Source organism: Pelmatolapia mariae, linkage group LG3_W (assembly GCF_036321145.2).
Source record: "Pelmatolapia mariae isolate MD_Pm_ZW linkage group LG3_W, Pm_UMD_F_2, whole genome shotgun sequence".
NCBI lineage: Eukaryota > Metazoa > Chordata > Actinopteri > Cichliformes > Cichlidae > Pelmatolapia > Pelmatolapia mariae.
Window position 1 is genome coordinate 89926523 of NC_086229.1, and position 26197 is coordinate 89952719.

Sequence of the window (26197 nt, forward strand, 5' to 3'; positions counted from 1 at the left end):
AGCACTACTGTTTAATGTGTTAGAAGAGTTCATAAAAGGTATCAGAGATAGTTACAGATTTTTTTCTTAAAATGTGAGAGTAATATACATATTTTGGATATTTATGTAGAAAAGAAAATGTAAAAAAAAAAAACAGACTTTGTTTGTCTTTTATCTCTAAAACATATCATCAGTTGATAACTTCCTGTTTATGTCTGCTTCAAGTGTTAAACAGTTCGGTATGATAACTCTTTGACTCGGGGAGTCCTGAAGAGGCCAGGGCCCATGAAGGCATTGAATATTTTAATTTAGAGTTTTGGCGGGGATGTGGATCGAACAGAAACAGATGGAAATGCTGTTTGTTGTGGAAACAGTTTCTTCATGTTTGTTGTGTGGTTTGTCCCTCAGCCTGAAAGGGTGATTGGGGTATTGTTGTCATCACTCCAGCGCAACTTTGTGAACTCGATACCTCGAGAACGAGGCGATGTAGGTTTTCAAATTTACACCATTTGTTTGGTGAGCGTTTTTTGTATAGATAAATAAATTCATGGGGAAAAAAATTCTGCAGAAAACTTTGACTGAATAAAATTAATTCTGGTTAAAAAAAGAAAAGAAAGAAACACCTGGTGGATTTTTAGCTCGCTTACATTGCTGCTGTCTGTCTGCAGTACACCAGGGAGACAGATCAGCTCAGTAAGATGAACAGGAACGAAGGCAGGCTGAAGCTCTCCTCTCTGGATCCTGAGACACAGGTACAAAAGGTTATTCCTTTAAAATGCTTGGCTTTCTTATGATTTATTTATTTCACTATTGATTCACCCTGTTTGATCTCTCCTCCCCCTTCCAACTCCTCACGCTCATCCTCCCTGCTCTCCGCGGGATCACTCTCTCCCCTCTCCTGCTTTCTCACTCTCCTCCTCCCTGATATCCAGAGGCTGGACTTCTCTGGGATTGAGCCAGACGTGAAGCCCTTCGAGGAGCGTTTTGGTCGACGTATAGTGGTCAGCTGCCACGACCTCACCTTCAGTCTGCAGGGCTGCGTGAATGAGAAGGGCGACGGTGTCCTTACCAATGTATGTCATCACCTTTGTTCCACAACACAGCTGTTCTGTGGTTTGTTACTTGTGCTACTGTTAGATTAAACAGGTAAAAAAAGATGAATCATGGCCGCAGTTTTAAATAGTATGGCTTTGAGCACAGTCGCTCTACCTGCTCTTTAAAGCATCAAGAGCTGAAGAGAGTTGAAACCAGATATTATCTCTTCGTCCTGAGACTGTGAGGTAGCATAATGGCTCATTATAGATTAAGACTTATGTTCAACAGAGTACATCACTACTCCTTCTAAAGGTATATCGCCAGGTTGAAATCTATGGCTTTGACAGTGAATTACATCCTGAACCTGAGGAGGATACGTTTGTTAACTGCAATACGTAGCTTTCCTCTTCACACTGCAGATTTTCCGTCAGCCTCTCCCTCTGTAGTTCTGCCCCACATAATACACCTTCATAATTCATGTCAGTCTGGCTGGAAGCAACGGAAGTAGCCAAACTAGGATAACGCAACTCGATATTGTTGCATTAGCACTAAAACAAATCTTTCTTTATTTAAGCCTGAGGCATGGAGGGTCATGCAGAAATGTTTAATGTGTGCCAGATGAGGAGCTTTCAGTAGCATGAGGTAGCATTTTTGAGCATATGTGAACTCTGCCTTTGTCAGGGCGGATCACTTTAGATATAAAACACAGAGCTAGACCAACTTCTCCCCCTCCTCCTTTTCCTGCTTGCTGATGCATTAGAAAGGCTGGCAGGAGAAATCATCTGACTCATTTGTGGTTTGGAAGCAGCACACGCTCTCGTTCCCTCCTCTTCTTCCATCCCTTCTTTCCCTCGGCAGTCTCAGACAGCTTTAAAGTTCACTGGATGGAGCGATTTTGTCCATCATGCAGGAATTGCAGGTTTCCAAAATAGAAAAGTTTTTGCTTGTGCTTGAGGATGACACACTGAGAAAATATAAATATTTTTAGACATTTATCCATAAATATTTTGTCTGAATCTAGAATTTTGATTATTACAGATTAAACGGATTAAACCTGTCCATTGAATCCTATTATAATAATTATACATTTATTCATTAGGTCACACATACGACTCTCATGTTGTAAGACTTTAAGACTTTGCATGTTGGTTGGACCCAGAAGTGACCATATTTGGGCAAAAGGTTGCTAGCTGATGTTAGCAGGCTGCATTACTGGTGGGAAGTGTGTGCATTATTGCTTAATTCATGCTAAAACTAAAGACTCATATGACCTGGTTTCTGAGATTTTGTCTTAAAGTGAAATGTTGTAAAGTAATAAAGGTACGTGCTGGACTGCAGCCTGTAACCGTCCCTCTGCTGACTCGCAGGTGGAACCGTTCTTCATCAGCCTCGCTCTCTTCGATGTCTCCAAGAGCTGCAAAATCTCGGCCGACTTCCATGTTGAGCTCAATCCACCATCTGTGAGGGAGATGCTCACCGACACCTCTGCCCAAGCGTCTCCTTCATCTGACTCGGACGGCGGTGGTGGAGGGAAGGACGGGGGACAGGGAGGAGTCCTCGTGAACGGAGACTCAGGGAAAGGAAACGGCCTGCCGCTGCTTCAGAGGGTGTCAGAGGCTCTGCTGCGCTTCCCCACTCAGGTAGGAACTATAATAGCATATAGACAGGTGTCTGATAGAGAAAGTGACTGCAGCTGAGTCACACAGTCAGAACTGGGTGTGAAAGCTGAGTCACACTGGGTCATTCATACAGATCTTGCTGCGTGGAAAACAAAATGTTCTGTGCTCTTTGCAAAACTGTTGTGAAATTAAATACTACAGAAAGTCCAAATATAAACACGATCTCAGTCTTTCTATGTAAACCTTTAGAGCTGGTAGTTTAAAGGCAATTTTTCTGTAGTCTGGGTAACACTTTTCATTTTTCTGTTGATTTGTTGTTGTTTGTAAGATTTTTAATGTCAGACAAAAACAGGTTGGTGCTGGAGCTGGATTATTAAAAAGAGATCCAGCATGTCTGTCATCCTGCTGCGTTAGAGGTTTAGTTGATGTGAAACTGAGACTGAACTCTGCTTCTGGTTTTACGTGACCTATGGTCAGTTAGCTTATATATAGAATACACTGAAAATTTGTGTTATTTTATTTGGGTGGGGCTTCCCTAATGACCATAGTGCGGCTGTCTGCTCTTACTGACATCACACAGAGTAAAAAAGTAATCTGAACTTAAGCTGCTGTCCTTAATTATAAAGATGCTGATGTAATTTTGTGAAATCCATAACAGGAAATATTTGACAGAAAATTAGGAATACTATAATTATTTTCATGTTTTTATACCTTTAGCAAACCTGAAAAAACCCCAATAAACTGACACGTTGAAACATGAAGAGTAGATCGCTCTTACAAGAAGAGGGAAAACGTGTCTTTGAGTAACTCTGTTCTTAGACAGAGCAGGTAGAAGCATGCAGAAACTAAAAAGTAATGAGTGACTGAATAAAACACAAGCAAATGATGGTTTTATGAGCTAGAATTTACAGAAATCATTTGTCTTGCATTGTTTTTATCACTTTCTGCACTTTTCCAAGCCAAGTTAGTGGTTGGAGGCGGCCCTCTGTCATGCTTAGTCTTTAAAATGTCTACACACTGTTGAACTCTCATCTAGTTCTGTCACATAGGTTCAACTTTGCCATATTGGTTGCAGCTGGCCCAGCACAGTCCTGGCCTCAGTCAGGACTGCTGACACTGTGTGTGCAGTGAGTTAGCTGTTTTGGCCAGTGCATGATCTTTTTTGTTTTTTCATTCATTTCTCCACTGTCATGCAAGACAACGCTGAGTGTGTCACACGCCAGCCTTCGGTCCCCAACCAGACCTGAAGACCTGTGAAAGGATCCCGTTCGGCTCATTCGGCGAACATTTGCTTCCTGATGTGAGCTCAGGCCTCGGGATGTAAGCTTTATGTCCTGTCACTTCGTTTTGCGGTATTTTAAGTCTAGAGTTTATTTGGGGAGAAATAATGTGCATGTGTGAGCGTTACTCTTGGCTCAGGCCCTTCTGCAAACATTTGCAGGTGCTGTGAGCTCGGCGCACACACACGGCCTGTTCTTTACCTCTGGCCGCTTGGCCCGTTACAGTGGTGAAGTCACTCAACAGGACCGGTGCCTGGTATAAACCAGCAGCGGTTATAAAACAAGCTCACTTTCCATTTCCATGACGGGAGACACGAGTTGATGAACAGCGCAGCAAAAAGCAGGAAAAAGCTCAGAGACGAGGGGATGAATCAGGGCAGAGAGTGACAAACGCAGGATTTCTGCAGCCAGCAAACCAGCAGCGGGCCGCCTTAAAGCTACAGGCATGAAAAAGTTTTCTATGTGTTTCATTTTTGGACTTCTCTGCCAGAAACATCTGTGGAGCACCAGCAGAACACACATGTACACACAAATATATGTATACAAACAGAGCGGCTCCTGCCTCTGTGATTAGTGTGCTATTATAGGTCTGCAGACCGCAGTTTAATTTAGGTGCATTGGGTGTGTTCCAAGGACACAGGCTTCACCTCTCATCTCTGCAGTAGCTCTCAGGAGGACGCCACAACCTCTGGACCCTCTTTATTACGCAAGTCACAAATCTTACCCATTTGCGTATTAGTAAGAGTTTCAGGATTTTCAGCAGTGAGATGGTTTATCTTTGCACAAAAAGGATGTGACACTGTTTATGAACTATGAGGAAAGTTTAATGCCCAAATGGAGCATTTACAAGCTTCTTTTTAACCACACTGTAAGAACTGGTCGACGATGAGCGGTGAGGAGCAAATAACGTCAAAAACTGAAAGCAAAAGCAGCTGTGTGTGGTTTTAAGGGCTGTGAATGAGGACAGAGGATGGACAGGGTTATGGCCTGGAGTGTAACCCTACTCTGTGTGCGTGTGTCTGTGACTGGCAGCATGCTAGCCTCCTTAAAGATATGTGTTAGTAATGTCCAGATTGTTATGTCTGCATCTGAATCAGCTGCTTCCTTGGTACTGTCATTCAGTTTTGTCACTTATGCTTAGGCTTTTTTTCTATTTCCAGACATTTCTATTGAAGTTTTTATTAGTCATACCAGTGCAAGCAGCATAGCTTAGTCTGATTGTAGTTACTGTCGCCTTTGTTTGCTTTACTTGAACTTGGAAGCTTAAATGCAGACGCATCTCATTGGCCCTTAAATAGATGTGTGAGCACCATGTGGTTTTCCTGTACAGCTTTAGCATCAGCCACTTCCCCTGAATCGATCTCACACAGAAGCAGGGGATGAATTTAAGAGTGAAAACAGTTGAACTTGACCTTTTTATGCTTATATTTGTGGAGTTGTTGGCACATTTAATTTTTCTACTCCTAATGAGCAATCGAAGCACTTTTACACTATCACACATTCATACAGCGCTTTATTCCACACCTTTAAATTCCTTTTACCTCTCACACACACACCACTTGATTGGATGACCCTTCCAAACAGGAGGTCAGCAACCGTTCAAGCTTCTGTGCCCACAACTGTGTTCCTGGCATGACCACCTTAGGGATATCTGTTTTCACTGAGATCATACAGAGCCGTGAACAGACTTTGGGAGTGAGAACGTGTTGAGCAGTCTGATAGGTTGGCGTCATCATTTGAAACTTTGGCCACGTCTGTAGTCAGTTTCTCTTCATAGAACTCGGCATCTCTCCTCTCCATTCACAGTAGCAGATTTCTAGGAAGAGCGTTCTAAGAAAAGACCCTCGAAAGCTGCCAAATCAAATCCCAACCACATGTCTTGATTGCTAGGCCTCCTCAGTCATTTCTCCCTCTCTTTTGCAGGGTATCTTTTCAGTGACTAACCCCCATGCAGATATCTTCCTGGTGGCCCGTGTGGAGAAGGTGTTACAGAATGGCATCACCCACTGCGCTGAGCCATACATGAAAACCTCTGACATCACTAAGGTACGCTGCCGTCGATTTTGACCTCGTGGAGGAGACGGTGGAAAGCGCTCCGGTGTTGGCTTGATGATGTCTTTCCTGTGTCTCCTCAGACTGCTCAGAAGGTGCTCAAAGCTGCCAAGCAGACATGCCAACGCTTGGGCCAGTACAGGATGCCGTTTGCTTGGGCTGCCAAGTAAGACAGAAATAATTCATGAGTCAAACCTCATAATCTTGTAAATAATCTGTTTTGATTCAACTCAGAGTGATCTCATGTGAACATGTGCAAAGGCATGAGCATAATAACATCATACAGTTAGGTGTAAAGCCTCATCTAGTTGTCACAGAGGGAGAAAATAAGATAATATTTACTTTTTGGACCCCAAAAGTTTAGGAATTTCTCAACTTTGAGGTTAAATAAAGTTTGTGTAAAAGAACATTTACTTGTTTGCTGATCCAGTTTGATCCGGATTGTATTGATAAACTTTATATTACGATATTCCAGTTATAGAATTCAACATTCATAATGAAGAGCAGTCAGTTCTGCTTTTTATTAGCTGCTGTTGGAAGTGCAGCTAATGAAAGGCAGCACAGAAAACTTCCAGGAACTGTCCGGTCTTGACGTGAAATTAGAATCTGTGACAGATTTTACGAGCCTCACAGCCCACCCCCATCCCCACCCCCATCTCCACCCCAAGCTTGCAGGCCTAGTGGAGGCTTTCACATGTAACTGGTAATGCTGTGAGCTATAAAAATACTTCAGGCCAGCACAGAAGTCACACCTTTTTCTAAATGGCGCGAAAAATGATTAAGAGACTTCAGGCGTTATTCAAAAATGTTAGAACCCACTGACATATATCCAGATATCCAGTAGAGATCACACAAAGACAAAAAGCCCCTTTCATACAACTGTTCTAAACTATAATCTGGAAGAAGAACAAAAGTAACAAAAATATAGAAACACAGGGAAGCAGGGAGTGTGTACAGCAGCAAGTAACTCTTTAATAGAACATACATGAAGAAAATAAGCGTTTTTAAACAGTGAAAGCAAAACATTCCTTTATACTTCATTCTTCTGCTGAATTGCTGGAAGTTAAACCATCCTGTTTACATTAGATTTGTACCGTAACACTAACACAGACCTGCTGGATTTAACCCAGAATAAAAATGTTGCTATTTGGCTGCACGTATGAGGCGAGAACTGTAATGAACCATGTGTGTTGTGGTTGCAGGCAGGTGTTCAAAGACGCTCAGGGCAGCCTGGATATGGATGGGAAGTTTTCTCCTCTCTATCGCCAAGACAGCAGCAAAATCTCGACTGATGACCTCATCAAGCTGCTGGCCGACATCAGGAAGTGAGTCAACACCACTCCTCTGCTATTTAAGCTAGCGCTTAGTTACTGTGGCACAAAACCGTCATCCAGGGGTACACTTATGCCTTTAGGTCTATATTTCACATGCCATTGCCTAAGAGGAAGTACTACTCACCCAGGATTGTCATTAGGGAGGTCATCACATCTAAAGCACACTTAACCCTTAAAAGGACACTGATCTTGTACTGAATCTCCTTTTCCCTGTCAGACCAGAGAAAAGCAAACTTCAGATTATCCCTGGACAGCTGAACGTCACCATCGAGTGTGTCCCGCCTGATTTCTCAAGTAAGCAGCTTTGTGGTGTTTCACTGCATAAAACCCAACAATTCCATTAAAGGATTTTAACATTCGCCTTCTCTGGATGGGCTGCAAGCAGCCACCTGTCTGTCGATGGACCGCACAAGTGTCTGGGTCTGATGTTGAGGAAATGATCTCCATTCCTGAATGGGTGTAGCCTGCAGATATGCAGTGGTCACTGCCTCTGATCAGCCTAGTATATCCCAATGATGTTCAATAGGAGACATAAATGATCATTTAGCCACTTTCTGATCCATAAAGCCTGAACTATTAAGCCAGTGTGTATGTGGGTCTCCGTAGTTCTGCTGAAACAGCCGCAGGGTGGGACACTAAAGCAAAAATCGCACAAGCACAGGTTGGAGCAGACACTCTGTTCCTTCAGATTTCCACTAAGAGCGATCAGACTGGGCTATTAGCATGCTGGATGCTGCCTTGTAAAAGCCTTGTTAGCATGTTCTTTGAAGAACAACAGAATCAAATATTCCTGAATTAAAATGTTGTTAAATCTGAGAACTTTTGAAAAGTTAAATTTTTAGATCATCCGTATTATCAGATGCAATGATCAATGATTCCCACAGTGAGCATGTGACACGGCGTGTAGCCAGCGTCAGGTTTCATGTCTGGGTTTGCACAGTGAAGGGTTTGTTTTGCAGCTCAGAAGTGAAATGACGTTAACTGACATGACACGAGAGGCAGGGACACAGCAGTGGAGGTTTGGTCCTCTGACTCGACGTGTGCTCTGTGCCCCAGACACAGTGACGTCCTCTTACATTCCCGTCAAGCCCTTCGAGGACGGCTGTGAGCGGGTGTCGGTGGAGATCGAGGAATTCCTCCCCGAGGAAGCCAAGTACAACTATCCCTTCACCACTTACAAGAACCAGCTGTATGTCTACCCCCTGCAGCTCAAATATGACAACCAGAAGACCTTCACTAAGGTGCGTGAGTTAGGATGAAAAAGATGTGATGGGTGATGGTGGTGGTACATTTTAAATATTGTCCGTTTGTGTGTTACTGCTACATACTGAGAACGAAGCATGCGTGACTGACTGAGCTCAGAAACACAGTCGTTCTTACTGATTGTCTGCTTGGCTAACTAATGTCACCTTTCCTCCATTTCAGGCTAGAAACATTGCCATCTGCATCCAGTTCCGAGATTCTGATGAGGAAGGTGCTGCTCCTTTAAAGGTCAGTGTGTACTGCAACATGTGACTTTTTCTAGATGCTGTTATGATAAAGGTCAAACATTTTTCAGGTTTACCAATAAGGAAGACTGTGATTGTTTTCAGACCATCATTGACATGATATATTGATGTATGAATTTATAACCAGATGTGTAGCAGTGGCTGGGAGTTGGAGTGGACTCATCGCTACATGTTCATGCAGTCTGTCCAGTGTGTTTGAGAAGTACTGCACCTATATGACCTTGCTGTTCCCACTGTTTCTGTTATATATAGCAGATGGTCAGAAATGCATTAACCAAGTGCAACATTAAATCACCGCTGGGAGCCATATATAGGACAGAGAAGCAGCCACTGTGATGTCAGCCATTGCTAGCAAAGAGCTGTTGTGAAGCCTCAGAGTATTTTTACTGTTGCCACCTGGCTGTTGTAAAACTGGATGTGACGACTAATTTGCATATCTTATGGATGAATGAAAGGACGCTGCACACTAATAAGGTATAAGCCTAATAGGGTCAGCTGGGGTCCCAATGGGTCATGGCAGATAGCTGCCCCTCCCCGAGCCTGGTTCTGCTGGAAGTTTCTTCCTGTTAAACTGGAGTTTTTCGTTCCCACTTTTGCCAAACGCTTACTCATGGGGGGGTCGTTTGATTGTTGGGGGTTTCACTCTTTCATTGAAGCGTCTTTATAATACAGAATGCTTTGAGGCAACTTTTTTGTGATTTGGTGCTGTATATAAACAAAACTGAAGTGAATTACTTACAAGGTAGGCCCACTCTAATTCAAACCCTGTTTTGCCATCTTTTTTACCTTTGTGGAGACTATTGTTTACAAAATGAACATTGTGCTGTATGAAATAAGATTTCAAGCTAGCGGCTGAGACCATAATCTCATCAGGAAAGTTGTTTGTGAGCTCAAAGATCAACGGAGGTCTTTTTTTCAGAGACGTTTATATGCACTAGGGCTGGGTATCGTCACTTATTTCGATTCGATTCAGATTCACAAGGTCCCGATTCGATTTGATACGCGATTTGATTCGATCAGATTCGATTTGATTTGAATCGGGGAAATTTTGCCTCAGACTGTCAGAAATATTATAATTCTGATCATTTATCAGTACATATCCATATTTTTATATCTATAAAAAGAAAGCCTTGTGAGACTTTATCAAAGGTGTGAGCATCACAGCAGATGCCTTTGTGTCAAAGTAACTGAGGACAAAACACAGAAAAACATGAAGGAGATTTTCCTGGCCTGGCTTTTTATAGCAGGTAACCACCTTAAAAATATTCTGCAGTAGAATAAAAACTGAAGAAAACCATGAATCAACATATAAACATTACCTGTTGCTGCTGAAGTGAAGCAGAGCAAAGTTACAGAGGTTTGATTAGAGACACAGCTGAGCATTTTGCAATTTCGCATAATTTAAAAAAGTTAAAATTTCTTCAGTGAACAGCAGAAATGAGGCTTTCTTGTCAGAAGTCAGTTAAATAAAAAAAAAAAAAAACAGTGGCCGACAGCGCTTTACATAACGGTAGACTGGTGTGTAATAAGCAAGCGAATAATGCAGAAAACAGAGATTTTTAGATGGGAAAGTGTTCTTAAAGTACAGAGAGAGAGAGAGTTGTGCAGGAAGTTTCATTTTATCGTGGTGGAAGCAAAACAGCAAAAGTAAGAGGGAATTCATGACGATGTTTATGAGAAGCGAAATGTGAAGTGTAGTTTGGATCTTCTTTTGCTGCTGGTTCAGTCAATTTTGGTTGGAGAGAGACAAAACTGCAGCTTCAGAATCTAGTGCAAAAAAAAGACGTAAACACAAAGTGCGGACCCGCCGACGCATCAGAATCTGTGAGCTTTTGGCTTTTAGCCCCGATGGCGTCTCTGCGTACGTGCCGTCGGGTGAGAAACCTGACATCTCACTGATGTCAGGTTTATATAGACAAGAAACAATGTATGGAAGAGAGAGTGACTCACATCTGTGTCTCATAGTTTTGTCAAAAGACAGGCTTAGGGTGATATCCATCCACAAATTACCTGTAGACGTGATCCTGGCTCTCTACGTAGCTGAGCAAAGCTAATGGAGAGAAGAACATAGAAAAGGTTTTGAAATGCTACAGTCAACATAACGATAAAAAGGAAACAAGGAAACAAATAGAGGAAGACCAATACAAAAAAGTGAAGATTGTTGAAGAGGCACACCAGAAACCCAGATTATTGTTTGAGAAACAATAACACTGCAGTGGAATGTCCTGGGAGAGATTCGATCAGTGACAGGGGCCTCAGACATGATAAACTTTTCCTTTTATTGCTTTTTACAAAGTGGACTTGAGATTGCAGCTGAGGGGCCCAGGAGGAGAAGGGAAGCGCTCGCAGCAACCAGTTATTATAGCTGGCAACAGAAGATAATGAATGGTCACTCTTTTTCTCTCTGGCCACACATTTCAAATATTTGTGGTCGGAAATAGTCATCAAAGCGCTGCAGATTGTTTTTCTTTTCACGTTTCTTGAGGGAGAGAAACAGAAATTCTGAGTTTAACCACGAAAACATTGAGAATTTTCGATCAGCGGGCAGTCAGGCACATTACACCGCAGCTAGAAAACACACAGATTGACCCAGACGTGGGTCAGACTGCGTTCCAGACAACGCTCAAAGTACTGTGAGGCAGAAAGCTGTTTACAAACAGTAGCAGGAGCAGGAGCAGGCGGCACACCTCTCGGGAGATTTAATCAGAGTTAGCGGAAGCTCAGTAAGGTCCTGGGGTTTACATAAGATGCAGCCGGACTGAGAGGAAATTCATTCAAAGCCTTATGGAGTCGGAATGTGAAGGCTGAAGAGGATGGAATTCTCAGGGGACGGCAATTTAAAGTGCATTCATTTCTACTGCTTTCCAGCTCATCGTTGAGAGACCAGTTGCTCCTCAATCCTTGAGTTCATGGTTTGAGTGCTCTCATTTTTGCACCAGTGGCCGACACTTTAAGTCATGTGTGGTACAGTTCATGTGCTAACATGCCAGCCTTTGTGATAGATAATATCAGAAGCAGCTCCTCCAGACCTCCTTCGGCCCCCATCCTGACTCAGACAATCGTAACTCCCATCAGCCTCTTTGCTTCTGCAGTGAGGGCTCTAAAGGTACACATCAAACCATGCACTACCTGCACTCCTGGATCTCAGATCTTTCCCCCCGCCTCTTTCCTGCTCCGCCTACAACTTGTTTCCAGATTGTTCTGGGATTTGTGAACACGGTCCTCTCTCACGAAGCCTCTCCCATCCTCTGGGCTCGTCTCCCGCGGAGGCTTTCAGGCATTTGGCTCCTGGAGCTCTGTCCTTCCTGTTGGCTAGCACTGCACGTTCGTGTTCATTAGAGATGACAACAATAGTTAGCATCCTAATTACAGTATGAAACCATCACAAGAGGTAGGAATTTTTTTCCTCCCCTTTGTCACCCCTCATTAGAAACATCCTGACCTGGTCAAGCTTGAGCTTGTTGCAAAGGTTGATTTTTCCCACAGAGTTCTTGCACTGACTCCTCCTCAAAAGTGATCATCAGAGGTCAAAAGTCACCTTAAAGCGGTCGTGACAGTTCGCTGCCACACCCTGAGCCTGGTCCTGCCAAAGGATTCTTCCTGTTAAAACGGAGTTTTTCCTTCCCACTGTTACCAAATGCTTGCTCATGGAAACGGGGTGGGATCTCTATTAGGAAGGGCTCTGCTGCTCACATAAAATAAGTCCATCAGTTTTGTACAAGGTTCGAAAACCCATAGAAATTGTCACACTGTGACATCTGTCTAGTTAGAGCCCAAACATTTTGTGATCTTAGGTCGTCCTTTGTAATTTCTCTCAGGCTATGTTTAAATCATTGCTGATTCAAAGTGTAATGCATGATCCATACAGGCTTGCTCACTCCCTCGCCTTTTGTACAAATAATGGCAGTAACCACAGCTTCCTGAGCGCTTACTCATGACTGTGCCCGTAAAATCAAAGGAGTCCAATAACCAATGTGCCTCTTTGCCTTTCAGTGCATCTACGGCAAGCCGGGAGATTCACTCTTCACCAGCAGCACCTACGCAGCCGTCCTGCACCACAATCAGAGCCCTGACTTCTACGATGAGGTGAGCTCATGTTGCAGGCTCGACCTTATTTCTTCCACACATGGCATCGCCTTTCAATTCTAATTAAATTAGATCAAGTTAGCAGATTTAGAGGAAGTTGAGTGCTTCCAAAAACTGAGAAATGAGTTTGATTTTAAGAAGAAATTTAGTTTATGCCCTTAAATCTTTTTTTTTTTCCTAATTGGCCGTCTTTAGTACTGACATTCCTCAGCAGCACTGAGATAATCCCATAAATCTGTCTCAGGAACGGGCTGTGATCTCGCACTAAACTGACCCGACAGTCAGTGCACGCATGCACATGCACACACACACGCAAATACAGCTCAGCGAAAGAGGTACAGTTAGAGCGGTAGAGCAGAGGGGGTCCATATGGCCTTGATATCAAACGGATTAGGATCTTAAGCTCCCCCTGTGTGCACCCACATGCATGCAGGAACACACAGAAGTACACTCCGTGGGATTTACCTTCACATTGTTCAGCTTCCAGTCACATCAACCAAAATTTCTGCTTCAACAAGGCAACGATGATCTTTGTGCTTTCCATAGTGAAGTGCATTTAAAAGCAACATGTAGGACACATTTATAGTTACTGATATTATATAAAGGGTTCTGATTTTGTTTTTCATAGTCATACCTAAAATCTGTTAACTTTTATATCTTAAGGATATATCTTGTCTGGTCTTTAGACTTTTGTCTAATTTACCGACAAAAGTAAATTTAACACGGCTGCAGAATGATGCATGAATCACGTGTTCTGGTGTTATAAATGTAAGAGCCGTGATATTCAGTCATGGCATTGAGAGGCTGTTTATGACGATCTGGGTCTGTGTATGTCATCAAAACATTTTTGTGTCATTTCCTTTCACAAAAACCCAGCATGTGTAGTGCAGGGAAAATCCATCTCCCTGCTGTTGCTGCCCTCTGGTGTCTCGGTGTCACAGCAGCAACTCCCAGATGAAACAATGATTTTGCTGTTGTTTGTTTTTTTGATTTCATTTTAAACATGAATTAAAGGATAAACACATAAATAAAAAAGCACAAGCAAATCCCTTTCATTTTCTTCATGGAGAGAAAATGCACAAAGTGTTCAAATTCATGCCAGAAACACTCAAAAAGAGAACTGTTACACTACAAAAGCATCCCAAACGTCTCCAAACAGCTCCAGTTTCTGTTTCAGTACATGTGTCGTTTTCTGTAGAAAATGATTTGACATCTTTAGTGTGTGACATTTACCCCAAAACAATGCTGTTAGCCTTTCGGCATGTAAAAAAAATCATTTTCATTGATGTTCATGTTTTATTAAATGGCCTGCATTTGTATAGCGCTTTACTCAGTCCCTAAGGACCCCAAAGCGCTTTACACTACATTCAGTCATTCACCTATTCACGCACACATTCACACACTGGTGATGGCAAGCTACGTTGTAACCACAGCCACCCTGGGGCGCACTGACAGAGGCGAGGCTGCCGGACACTGGCGCCACCGGGCCCTCTGACCACCACCAGTAGGCAAACATGGGGTTAGTATCTTGCCCAAGGATATTTGGCATGCAGCTAGGAGGCAGCCTGGGATCGAACCACCGACCTTCTGATTAGTGGCTGACCTGCTCTGCCACCTGAGCCACAGCCACAGCCACCCCGTAATTAAGATTACGTTCTTCTGGATATACACTATGTCAAGAAAGCTTTCTAACTAGTGGAATTTCTTTTTGAGATAATCTTCTCACATGTCACTCTGACCTTTCCTTAAAATGTTTTATTCTATTTGTCAGCAGAGGTGGATACAGTACAGACTTTCTTTACTTCAGTAGAAGTACAGATACCTGGGTTAAAAAAAATACTCCAGGAAAAGTTGAAGTACCTGTTCAACCTTTTTACTCAAGTAAAAGTGTAAAAGTACAGGCTCTGAAATGTACTCACAGTAAGAAAGTAGCTCTTTGAAGGACAGTTCTACTAACAACTTTCATACAAAGGTAACTGAACCTATATTAATATAATAATATCATAATATTACTACATATTATTCAAATTTAAATTCTAATTTTAGTAAATGTAATTAGATTGAATCTATCATGTGGGACACATGCAGTGAAACAACAACTGAATTCAAAAAGATGTCAGCAGTTTCACTGTGTCTGATGTGCGTCCCTTACACTGACACTAAACTGTTTATACTGACTTTATACCAGACAGAACACAGTTGGTATAAAGTTGGAATTCAGTGAATGAATCTAATCTTCATCAGCTTAAATGCAAATTCATCTCTGCTACACTTGATGTAACCTAACTCTGACTTTCTTTCTTTCTTATCCTTCTCCATCTCTGAGTGAAGTTGGCTCTCTTTCTTAGAAACACTGTGTGTTTGCTGATGTTCGCTGAACTGGTAGAAGCGTTGCATTTAAAATGACCTATTCTGCAGCGCAAGCTAGATTCTGAAGTACTGCTACCACAACTTACACCTGCACTCACCTGCGCCCTATAGATGATACTGCTGAAGCACTGAAGTAACAAGTCTGTTATGAAAATGTAAGGAATAGAAAGTACAGATATTTGTTTAAAAATGTAGGGAGTAAAAATGAAAAGTAGTCCAAAAAAGCTACTCAAGTAAAGTACAGATACCTGAAATTGCACAAGATGGTTATTTTTAGATGCCTTTTGTTGATTTTATGTTAATTTTACCTCTTAATAATTTAGATGCTGAAGGAAACCCTCACTGTCAGTACATTTTTGCAGGTTTCTTGAGCAAACAAACCTGCAGTGTATAAATGATAATCACTAAAACGTTGAGAAACACTAACACCATCATGGTTAATGTAACCCCCCTAAATTTGAGCAAAAAAACATCAAAAAAGACAACAAGGAAATCACAGCATGTGGCACATCCTTTAAAATGTTGCCTTGGCAGTGCTGTGTAATACCTATATGGTATCCATTATTGGAATCAGTGCCTCTAATCTTGTTTATGTATGAAGATTGAACTGATGGTGACATATGAAGATTAAAACAGCGACCTGTTCCTCTGTGTGTGCAGGTGAAGATTGAGCTGCCGGTTCACGTGCATGAGAAACACCATATCCTCTTCACCTTTTACCACATCAGCTGTGAATCCAGCAGCAAAGCCAGCAGCAAGAAGAGGGACGGAGTGGAGTCACTCGGTGAGCCTTTTGGCTTGATGAAGCTTTTTTAAAATGTTGGTGAGCACATTATTTAGCTTGTTAAAACGCCTTCTTCTAAAGCTCGGCTGCTTTCACGTGTTTCAGTGGGCTACTCCTGGATGCCTTTGCTTAAAGATGGGAGGATGCAGTCGTTAGAGTTCCAGTTGCCTGTGGCTGCCAGTTTGCCTGCTGGATATCTTTGTCAGGACACCAGGAAGGTTAGATCGTAGCCATGGAAACGTTCTGCTCAGCTCTGTCACTGTCATGCTCACGATGTTAAAGCGAACGTTGACCCCTCAGGTTTTAGCCCTGAAGGTTATTGGAGTTTTGAGGGAATGTGAAAAGTTTGCAGATACTTTATTGACTCTGTTTTGTCTATTATCTGTTCTTCGAATGGTCTCAGGCTGATATCAAGTGGGTGGAAAACGCCAAGACACTGTTTAAAGTGAGGACCCACGTAGCATCAACGATATATCCTCAGGTACAATTTGATTCTTTCGCTTTTTTATGCACAAATGAAGGCTTTCAGGAACACTGATGTCCTGTTTTGTTTCGCCACAGGACCTCCACCTACACAAATTCTTCCAGCACTGCCAGCTGATGAGAACAGCATCAGAAGGCAACCCAGCAGAACTGATCAAATACCTGAAGGTAAGATGCTGTGAGGCAGTGCGCAGTCAGTTTTTTTAGCTTTGATCCATGTGCAGTTATTGATCATTTACAGTACTTCCACTATATGTGTCATTCGGGAATGCACTAACAGATCGATCATTTTTTGTAGGGCATGCATCATTATGACTATTTATGAGCTTTCACAGAGCCTCAGTCATTTAACAATCAAAATACATTTCAGTGCTATTATACAACAGCCTCCATTAAAGCAATAAAAGGCTTATAACACAGTTTATTAAGTTAATAAGGGATATGGATGGATGAATGGCTGGGTGATGGCAACCCCAAATGCAACAATGACAAAAGATATTGCCAAAAAACTAAATCTTTTTAGACATTAACCTCTTTTGTACTGAATTTTGTATGAAAAATCATAACTATTTAAATGCTAGAGGAAATCAGTTGAAGTATTTGTCTTATTTTTAAGAGTTTTTCCTTTGGGAAAACATTTTTATGGGAGGACTAACATTTTAGGGAGCAATTAACATGTGCATGTGGGGAATGAAAGCTGGCCTGGGTGGTCCGACCCAGCAGGCAAACTACTGCAGGTCAAAGTTTTACTGTTTTGGCAGAATAAGGGGTACCAACAGAATGTCACTGCGGCTAAGCCCATCTTTTTTATACAGTCTATGCTGTGAATATGAAGGAAATCTATCAGCAGTGTCTGACAGGGAATTTCATTACATCAAGCATAGAGATTCAGCTACAGATCAAGACAGATTTTCACATATATTTCTAATCAGATAAAATAATGCAGAGCGCTGATTTTATATCTAATAGGCTACAGTTTTTCAAGATCAGTGAGATATATATATTGTGTGGAGGCATGTAATCGCGAGGCTGTAATTCTTGTAAATATCTGGGAGTCAGAAGTAAAAATGATCTTGTCCGGCCTCTTTCCCTCAGTGCCTACATGCCATGGAGACTCATGTCATCATCACCTTCCTGCCAACAGTGCTGATGCGGCTGTTTGAGGTGCTCACAGCCGCCACCAAAGAAGCCCACGAGATTGCTGTTAACTCTTTGCGGTCAGTTAAAAAAGAAATTCTTTGTACTTTTACTGCTTTTACTCCTGATAAAAGGAGATACATTGGATTTCCATGCTCTGTGCCCTCAGTGTGATCATACATATAGTTTCCAAATGCCACGAGGAGGGACTGGAACACTACCTGCGCTCTTTTGTTAAGGTAAGCTGCCACAAACACTGCCAGCCCGTGTCAGTTTCTGCTTGTGTCTGTAAACTAAAGTGTTTGTCTTTCTGTTCTCTCTTTTCTTCGTAGTACGTGTTTGTAACCAACAATCCTGCATCAGGAAACTCAGTGACCACTCACGAGTTGCTGGCCACAGCTGTAACAGCCACCCTCAAGCAAACTGCTGATTTCAACACCAGCAATAAACTGCTCAAGGTGCGCACTCAGTCACTCAGATAATTCATGCATCAGTCCACACGTAGAACCAACTTTAAGCAGCAGGTGGTGCAACTCCCTAAAAATGGAAACAAAGGGTTCTGACAGCAGTTGTCACCAGTTTCGAAAGAGAAACCTGTTCAACATGTAGCTGCTTGTAGGAAACTACACTTCTCATGTCTCTTTTATCTCTGTTCCAGTTTCCCCTGACTCACTCTGATTGTAATGTACTCCCATTATATTCCTAGGAAGACTGCATAATTTGTAACCTTTCGCTCTTTTCTGCAGTACTCTTGGTTCTTCTTTGAAACCATGGCAAAATCCATGGCTCAGTACCTGCAGAAGGAGAACCGCATGAAGGTTGGTAAAAAGCGTTTTGGTCAATAACGCTGAACAGTTCAAGAGTTTGTAGTCTTTAACTGATAGTCTTTTGTGGACTGGATGTTGTTATAGGACCCAGTCCACATATTGTTATATCTGCATAACCACATGCGATGATACAAAACACAGACACCCAAAGAAAACTCATTGTGTACTTGGCATTCTGATACCACGAGCCTGTGTTACATCTGAGTCTTTGCCAAAAATCCTAAACATTCAGCAGCAGGCCGAGCTGCGCTGCTGTTTGCTGCTATACAGAAGCAGTTACCCAAGTTATTTAGAGACAGTATAAACCTTTTAGTCTTATCTATATGCTGGGAATGATCTGTCTTCATAATATGGGTGGCTGTTTGACTTTAAAGTGATGTATCATTACATGCTATTCCTCCCTATCTCTTTAGATGCCACGGGCCCAGCGCTTTCCGGAGCGTTTCCACCAGGCTCTGCAGTCCTTGGTGTTGTCCATTATGCCACACATCACCATCCGCCACTCAGAAATCCCAGAGGAGGCTCGCTGCATCAACCTGAGCCTGGCGAATTTCATCAAGGTGTGAACCCCACAGGCTAAATATGAAACCAGCTCAAAGAAGACCTGTTGCTTATTTCCAGCTGCTTATTTTTATTCATGGACTTTCCTAGAGTAGGGCCTTTTACTGGGCCTTGGTGTAGTCATTCAAGGCATTCCTTGATTTAAACAGGCTGATTTAGCTCCTCTTCTTTTAAGGCAACTGCCTCCTTCTGATTGACAGCCCTTCATAAGCAGACTGTTTACAACGGCAAGCTGGTGAGGCTTAGTTCTTTAAGCAGCTCTGTAAGCCTAAGATAACCATTTTAGGTACTCTCTTTGAGGCCCTTTCCTTAATAGGGATCACTGTTATTTATATGTGACAGAAAATTTAAAAAACAAGACAGGTTTACTGTAATTTTAGTTCAGGGTGTATTACGAGCCTGAACTTGTATTAGTGGTGTTGCTGTGATCCATAAGATTATGTGTTACTGCTGTGCCTCAGGACACAACAGCGCCGCCTTTAAATGCTGATCTCAGACAAAACAGTGCATTGTTTTGTCTGAGATCTCCATCGTTTTGCATGAATTTCAGCAGCTTGTTTTCTCGTGTCTGCTTTCTCTCCTCAGAGGTGCCTGACTGTCATGAACAGAGGTTTCGGTTTCGGCCTGGTCAACCACTACATGTGTCATTTCAGCCCCAAAGATCCCAAGGTACGTGTTCCACAGAGCTGGGCAAACTCACAACGTCAGAGTGGAGGTGTAAAGTGTAGCACATGTGTGACAACCTAAGGCTTCTAAACGGAGAGCAAGGTTTATAATAACATCAAATAATAAATGGCACATTGATAGGTAGTCATTAGTTCATAATTATATCACTGCTAACAAACAATAAAACAATAATATTTCTAATAATATTCAAAAATATTTAATTTATTTCTTTAATAAAATGTTATTAAAAGTAATTTTATGAATCATACACACTATTATTGATTATAGCTGATGTAGTATATTTTCGAATAAAGGTTCTATTACTTCTCAGTTGAGTCAGTTCTAATAAAGCTGCTTCCTGCTCAGAGGTTTCCTGTTCGGTCCTGTGACGTACAAGATTTCATAGACGTATTAAACCATCTGATGTAAACACAAGAACGCAAATATTTTAGAAACCCATCGAAAAATTGTTTCCAAATCTTAAAATCATATTGTTGTTTGTTAGTGAAATAAACTGAATGGATATTTCTGAACTCAGTTTTGTGCAGGCATACTCTAACTCTCTGAGATCAGAAATGAATTAAGTGCAATATTAAACTCTTTTAGTAGCTTTCTTGTAAAACAGTGAGTTTGAAAATTTCATGGATGATTCCAATAATTATATTCGCATTAAAAATATTATTACCGATGGATTAACCATTACAGAAACATGAAAAATGTTTTTGGTAATTGCTAGTGCTAGGACCAGAGTTATTATAGTTTTATATTTATTAGTTTTATATATATTTATATATAATGAATTTTTAATTTCATTTTAAATGTTTGTTTTTAGTTAGTTTTGAGGGCAGCTCTTCTTATTTCAGTTTAATTTTAATTGTTTGAAAATGTTTAATTTTAGTTTCGTTTTTATTCGTTTCAGTGTCAGTTTGAGTCTTTATAATTATTACTGTATGGAGGGCATATGTCAGAGACAAATTTAGGAAAATCAGTAGAGGTATTACAGTAAAAACTGAGTCGAGTCAGTCGTATACATATACCTCCATAATCATGTCCATCAGTGTGTCGTGAGGGAAGCTTTTTTAAGGTAAAAAAAAAAAAAAAAAACTAGTGAAACTACTTAAACTAGCCTAAAAAATTTTATCCAAAAAGGGGACTTTTTTTTCCCCCCTGGAGCAATTTATTATTGAATTTTCTTAAACACGTGCATCAGCACTCCTGCATTCTAAATATCAGTTGCGCCTTTATGTTTGCAGATTCACGGCATTCATTATTTTTTACTAACCACCTTAAAGGACAAAGATCTAAAGTGAACTGAAGCGTGCACTGGGGCGTGTAGTCGCACCCTGTGTCATGCTCACCTGTCGCTGTCGGTGTGTCTGATGTTGAACAGTTTCTCCTTCTCTGTTTATGTTGTTTGGATTTGTTAGTCAAATGCGTTGCTCTTGCAGACACCCCGCTGCGGGCAATCTTTGATGTTACATTGAGAATTCTGTTTGCGCCCCGAGGTGGCCGGCCGAAATTTGCATATTTATGTGCGAACCGCACTCTCGCCTGTTCGCCACAGGTGCTGACCGAGATGAAGTTTGACTTCTTGATGACGGTGTGTAACCACGAGCACTTCATCCCTCTCAACCTGCCCATGGCTTTCGGGCGCACCAAGCTGCAGAGGGTACAAGGTAAGAGCGCGCGGTGTAGTCCTACTTTTTACCGCACATGTATCCACTGACCTGCTGAAACACGACCCCAGCCCCTGACCTTTTTCTGACCTGCATCCACCACACTGATCCTATTAACCCGCCTGACTGTTTGACCCACAAACACACACACACCCACAGACACACACACATTACATCACACCTATCCGCATTAGTCGGATCTCTGGTGAACAAGGTTTGCCAACACTTTATTGCACAACCCGTTTTACATGACACCACTAAAACAAACACAGGAGTGCGCGCTGTGGAAATGCTGCATGGATTGTTTACAGTTTTACCCCGAATGTCTTTATTTTTACTCCACCCCTCTCTGTTTTTTGTTGTTTGTTTGTGTGTTTTTGCTTGTGGTCAGATTTTATTCCGTATGCGACGGAGCTTTTTGGGCCCGTAGGTAGGTGAAGCCCACCTCACCCATTGACACCACCACGTTTGCTGACACCTTGCACATGACTGCTCCTCCTTGTCCTCACCTGCACTAACCACACCGCCGCCAGTCTCTGATTTTTTTTCCTCCCACCCCCCTCATAGGGCACTCATTCCCCTCACACTTGGAATAATGCTAATTCCGGGCTCTTGCCTTCATTTTCCTATCAGGGCCCGAGCCTGCGTGCTGTAGAGGAGAGCAGCTGGGCTGTTATGGGAATCAACAAATCCTCTTAATGCTTAATTCACTTGATTGTTGTAAACACCAGTCAGAAGCATCTCTCATGAAGCTGTGGTTCTCTCTCTCGCTTTCCTCCGCCCGTCTGTCTCTCTGTCTGCCTGCCCGTGTCTGTCATTAGAGGAGATAATTGGAGATGGTTTCTGTTTTCCAGGCTGCACTGCCTGTGTTAATATTAACCCAGGGCTGCTGTTGAACTCCATGTCATTGTTTCTGTTGAACTTCTCATTTTTTAGTGGTCTGTTTGTTTATTTCTCTTGTCTGAATAACACCGAAAGATCATTTCCAGCAGATTTCCTGATGAATTATTCAAGTCCGCTCCGCTTTGTGTGTTGTGGAAACGTTAATGTCCTGATGAATGTGTTCCATGAGTTTGTTGCATAGTGGTTTGGAGTGATGCACTTTGAATAATTGAATTTGCCACACTTGCTTCTATAAAACATTATAACTACTGAATAAGACACATCATATCGTATAAATCTGCTGTGTTTGTATTGGTGCTTGTTTGGTGCTTTTAATGCAAAGCGCTCTGTAACATTTGTCTTGCAAGGCGCCGCAAAAGAGAAAAGCTAGGAAGTAAAACTCTTGAGGTACTGAAGGGCCAAGTTGTGCACTATTAAGCCAGGATGCTTTTTATTTATAGTTATTTAGTAAAAATATGCAGTCTGAGGAGAAATTAAAGGAAAAAACAAACAAAAACAGTTCATTAGCCGGATCACTGTTTCCCTTATGAAACAGGTTAGCATTGATTTCAGCTTTCATGACTGGTCTAAAATCTCCTATATCCAATCAAAATGCATTGTTTCAAGCATGTGTTTGTAATAAAATAAAGCTTATTTACTCACATGCTTACTTTCAGTGTGTTTTACGACCTAATTTTATATGTCATTCTATTGTGTTTCAAGGGTGTGAGAAAATATGGGAATATCACTTCCTGGCCGAGATAGTGAGAGTTGTTTCGATTTATGACATGACAGAAAAGAATAACCTCACCAGTAGTTCTAGGAACCCAGTTGTAACTCCCAGAATATCCAAAGAAATGTTTTTATTGGGAAGCTGTAATAAATGGTCAGGTTCAGATTCCCGTTTTTTTTTCTCATTCACTCTTGCAGCTTGTCCACAGTTTTTACGCAAATCTGTCCTTTCCAGCCTTCAGCTGCCTTTACTGGGTTTTGCTGGGCAGGATGATGCTGGGCTGATTCTATCATGCTAACCTTTGTTTCACTAAAATTTTGTTCCCATTTTTCCTGTTAATAACTGACAATAGTTAAATGTGTCGTGCAGACTTTTTGTGGTTTGTGAAGCGAAGCATACCAAATGAAGTTCAGAGCACTGCCCTAAGGGGCCTAAAGTGTGCTAGCAGAGTGTGTTACACAGCTGCTGAGGATTCAGGCTTTCCCTTTAATATCTGCAGCTTACGTTGTTACATTATAGACTGATTGCTCACTAGGAAAAAAATGTTGTAAGAAGTCGATTAAATTAGATTGGAAACGCATTTTTACCAGACCAGAATTTACTGTTAGGAAATTTCACTTCAGCTCATCCTGATGCGCTCTCACTTCCTGTTTGGCCCAATCACAGAGCAGAGTCTGGAGTTCAGTTTGACGGAGGAATACTGCCGTAACCACTTCCTGGTGGGGCTGCTGCTGAGAGAGGTGGCTGACGCCTTGCAGCAAGCGCCCGAAGTGAGGCAACAGGCCGTGGGCATCCTCAAGAACCTTCTTATTAAACACGCCATGGATGATCGCTACACCGCTTTCAAGGTTAGGAGCATGTAAACAGAAAGGAACAAGCAGAGGCAGGATGAGCAGGAATGTGGACGGAGAAAAGGGCAGAACAGTGATTTATTGTTCTCAACGATTCAGTTTAGGAACAATGCAAAATAACAATGAGATCCAATGATTAAAGTATTTGATTTGGCCTTTACCCTATACACACCTGCATTAACAACAAAGCCTATCTTAGAAACAAAAGTCTGAAGAGTCTGAATAAGAAATGAAGGAGCCATTGTTTAATGTGTAATACATCGATCATCAACAGAGGCCAAATGTCCTACCAAGTGAGCTCAGCATTTTTACCCATAAAAGTAAACGAAGTATGTGACACAGGTCACCACCTGTGCATAAGTTTCTATTTTAGTTTAGATAAGATTGTCTCTTATGCAAACCACCTAAGTTAGAGTGCAGCCACACTGACAGAAAGATAAGGGCTGGGTGTAGCTAACATTAACCTACAATAATCATCTCCTTTTACTTGTTTTCAAATGTTTATGGTTTCAGAACCAGCAGGCCAGGATCTGTTTGCTGTACCTCCCACTTTATGAGCTGCTCTACCAGAACTTGAAGCAGCTTTCCGCTCAGCCTCTCATCTCCAGTCCTGGGCTGGGCCTAAACGTGAGTCACCTCACAATGCTCCTGTTCTAGGGTATTTCTGTGACGTAACTAAAAGTCAGCTTCACATGTGAATTGGCAATTGTGCTGAAAGATCTTCAGTCAGGCGTAGACTTATTCAGAAGGAGTGATTGTTGAAATTCAATGGAATCATGAAGCATACTGTACAGCATGTACCAGTCTATTTTTATGACCGTGTTTATCAAAATAAAAATCTGTTAAATCCTAAATGCTGTTTCATCTATAATTAGGGCCTCATAAGTTTCTCAGTTCAGTTCAAAAATTCTCATTTACAGTCTTTCAGGTCCAAATAATTAGTTGCAAAATCCTTAATATGACAGCTACTTGTCATATGAAGTATTAGTAACAAAGCCAGATACATGATGTAAAATCAAGGTAAGGAATCTTGAATTTTTCTCTAGCACATGTGTCTAACCTAGCCTGTCTGACACGACTGAAAATGACGAATGGTTGGGTGGGAGGTTTAATTAAAAAGGTTATTTTACCTGTGCTATACAATAGGGCCCAGCCTACTGTGCTGTCGCTGTTGACCTGTTTTCAGTTCAGCAACATTGTGAGGCCTCTTTGTGGATGTGGAGTGAAAATTCAGAAGGTTAATGCGAATTATCTTGCAAAGGTAAAGTCTAACACCTGGCTTGAAACCGTCTGCCAAGGACCAGCATGGCCTGCAAAGCTTGGTTTTGGAGTAAAATTAGCCTCAAAAGGTTTACAAATGTGTGTGTGGTCTAATCCACAAACACAAACTAAGGTTTACAAATGTTTACAATGATTTGTGTGCACATTTTTGAGTGCTAACAAATGTATACTCCAAACTGCACACAAATACAGACCAATTTAAACACAACGCTATTTTGAAAAAATGGATGAGATGGGAAACACCAGGGTAACAAATCACAGCTGAAACTGATCAACGGCAATGAGACAGGGGAGGCAAAACTACACGCCAACAAAAATATCAAAACACCAAACAGTGAGTGAGAGTTAACAGCGGGGAACACGGGAGGGGTGGGGATATAAACTGAAGGTCCAGGGATCAAAGAAACAGACGTATTCATCTTTCTGATGTCCTGAAACTCAAAGTGGTTGTTACAAAGATAGCTGAAGAAAGATCCCCGACTTGATCCCAGGACGAAATCTCTCTGCCAAATCAAACATGCAGAGCTACCCGCTTTGGTGACCTTCTGTGGATAAGAGTGTAGTCAAAAGTAGCTTTTAGCTTTATTATTTGTTTTCCCTGTCAGATGACTTTAATGTCATGTCGTTTGAAGGAGCACGTTTCAAGAAGACTGCAAACCTCAGGGTTGCTGACGCCACTCCAGTACTGGGATTACTAGCATTACTAGCCGGAGCTTCAGAACTATTCCTTCCCAGGGAAGTGATCATAAGACAAAATCTTGCAGCATGAACTCTGACCCACAGTGGGCACACATGCTACAGACTATAGTGTTTAAAAGTTTTAATGTCAGTCTCTCTATTTTAGATTTAATTCAGTTGTTGCCAAATAGTGTACCGTGGTGCCAAGTGCCGTGGAATTTTGTGAAAACCGTATACAGATGCACAAACAGTTATGTTAAAACCCATTTACAGAAACGTACAACAATTATTTTGGTAATTACTGTTAATTTAGGGCAGCTGTAGAATAATAAATTGGTGGTCCAATAAATTTATTAAGCACCATACATGCTAGGA

The 26197-nt window shown here is 41.8% G+C and overlaps 1 protein-coding gene across 5 annotated transcripts in view; it reads left to right on the forward strand.

The window, feature by feature from the left end:
- dock11 (dedicator of cytokinesis 11) overlaps positions 1 to 26197 on the forward strand; it is a 95446-nt gene that overhangs the window by 17344 nt on the left and 51905 nt on the right. For 3 of the 5 annotated variants that reach the window (XM_063470233.1, XM_063470229.1, XM_063470231.1), the window contains exons 10-33: positions 648 to 731; positions 912 to 1052; positions 2382 to 2654; positions 5837 to 5959; positions 6049 to 6131; positions 7168 to 7290; positions 7517 to 7593; positions 8356 to 8540; positions 8725 to 8790; positions 12801 to 12893; positions 15924 to 16047; positions 16153 to 16265; positions 16451 to 16528; positions 16609 to 16698; positions 17626 to 17747; positions 17837 to 17906; positions 18000 to 18125; positions 18414 to 18485; positions 18908 to 19054; positions 19641 to 19724; positions 21286 to 21397; positions 21789 to 21827; positions 23679 to 23860; positions 24377 to 24490. In XM_063470233.1, the coding sequence (XP_063326303.1) occupies positions 648 to 731; positions 912 to 1052; positions 2382 to 2654; positions 5837 to 5959; positions 6049 to 6131; positions 7168 to 7290; positions 7517 to 7593; positions 8356 to 8540; positions 8725 to 8790; positions 12801 to 12893; positions 15924 to 16047; positions 16153 to 16265; positions 16451 to 16528; positions 16609 to 16698; positions 17626 to 17747; positions 17837 to 17906; positions 18000 to 18125; positions 18414 to 18485; positions 18908 to 19054; positions 19641 to 19724; positions 21286 to 21397; positions 21789 to 21827; positions 23679 to 23860; positions 24377 to 24490 (2721 nt within the window). The remainder of the gene's footprint in view (positions 1 to 647; positions 732 to 911; positions 1053 to 2381; positions 2655 to 5836; positions 5960 to 6048; positions 6132 to 7167; positions 7291 to 7516; positions 7594 to 8355; positions 8541 to 8724; positions 8791 to 12800; positions 12894 to 15923; positions 16048 to 16152; positions 16266 to 16450; positions 16529 to 16608; positions 16699 to 17625; positions 17748 to 17836; positions 17907 to 17999; positions 18126 to 18413; positions 18486 to 18907; positions 19055 to 19640; positions 19725 to 21285; positions 21398 to 21788; positions 21828 to 23678; positions 23861 to 24376; positions 24491 to 26197) is intronic. The other 2 variants (XM_063470230.1, XM_063470234.1) reach the window with 1 other exon arrangement.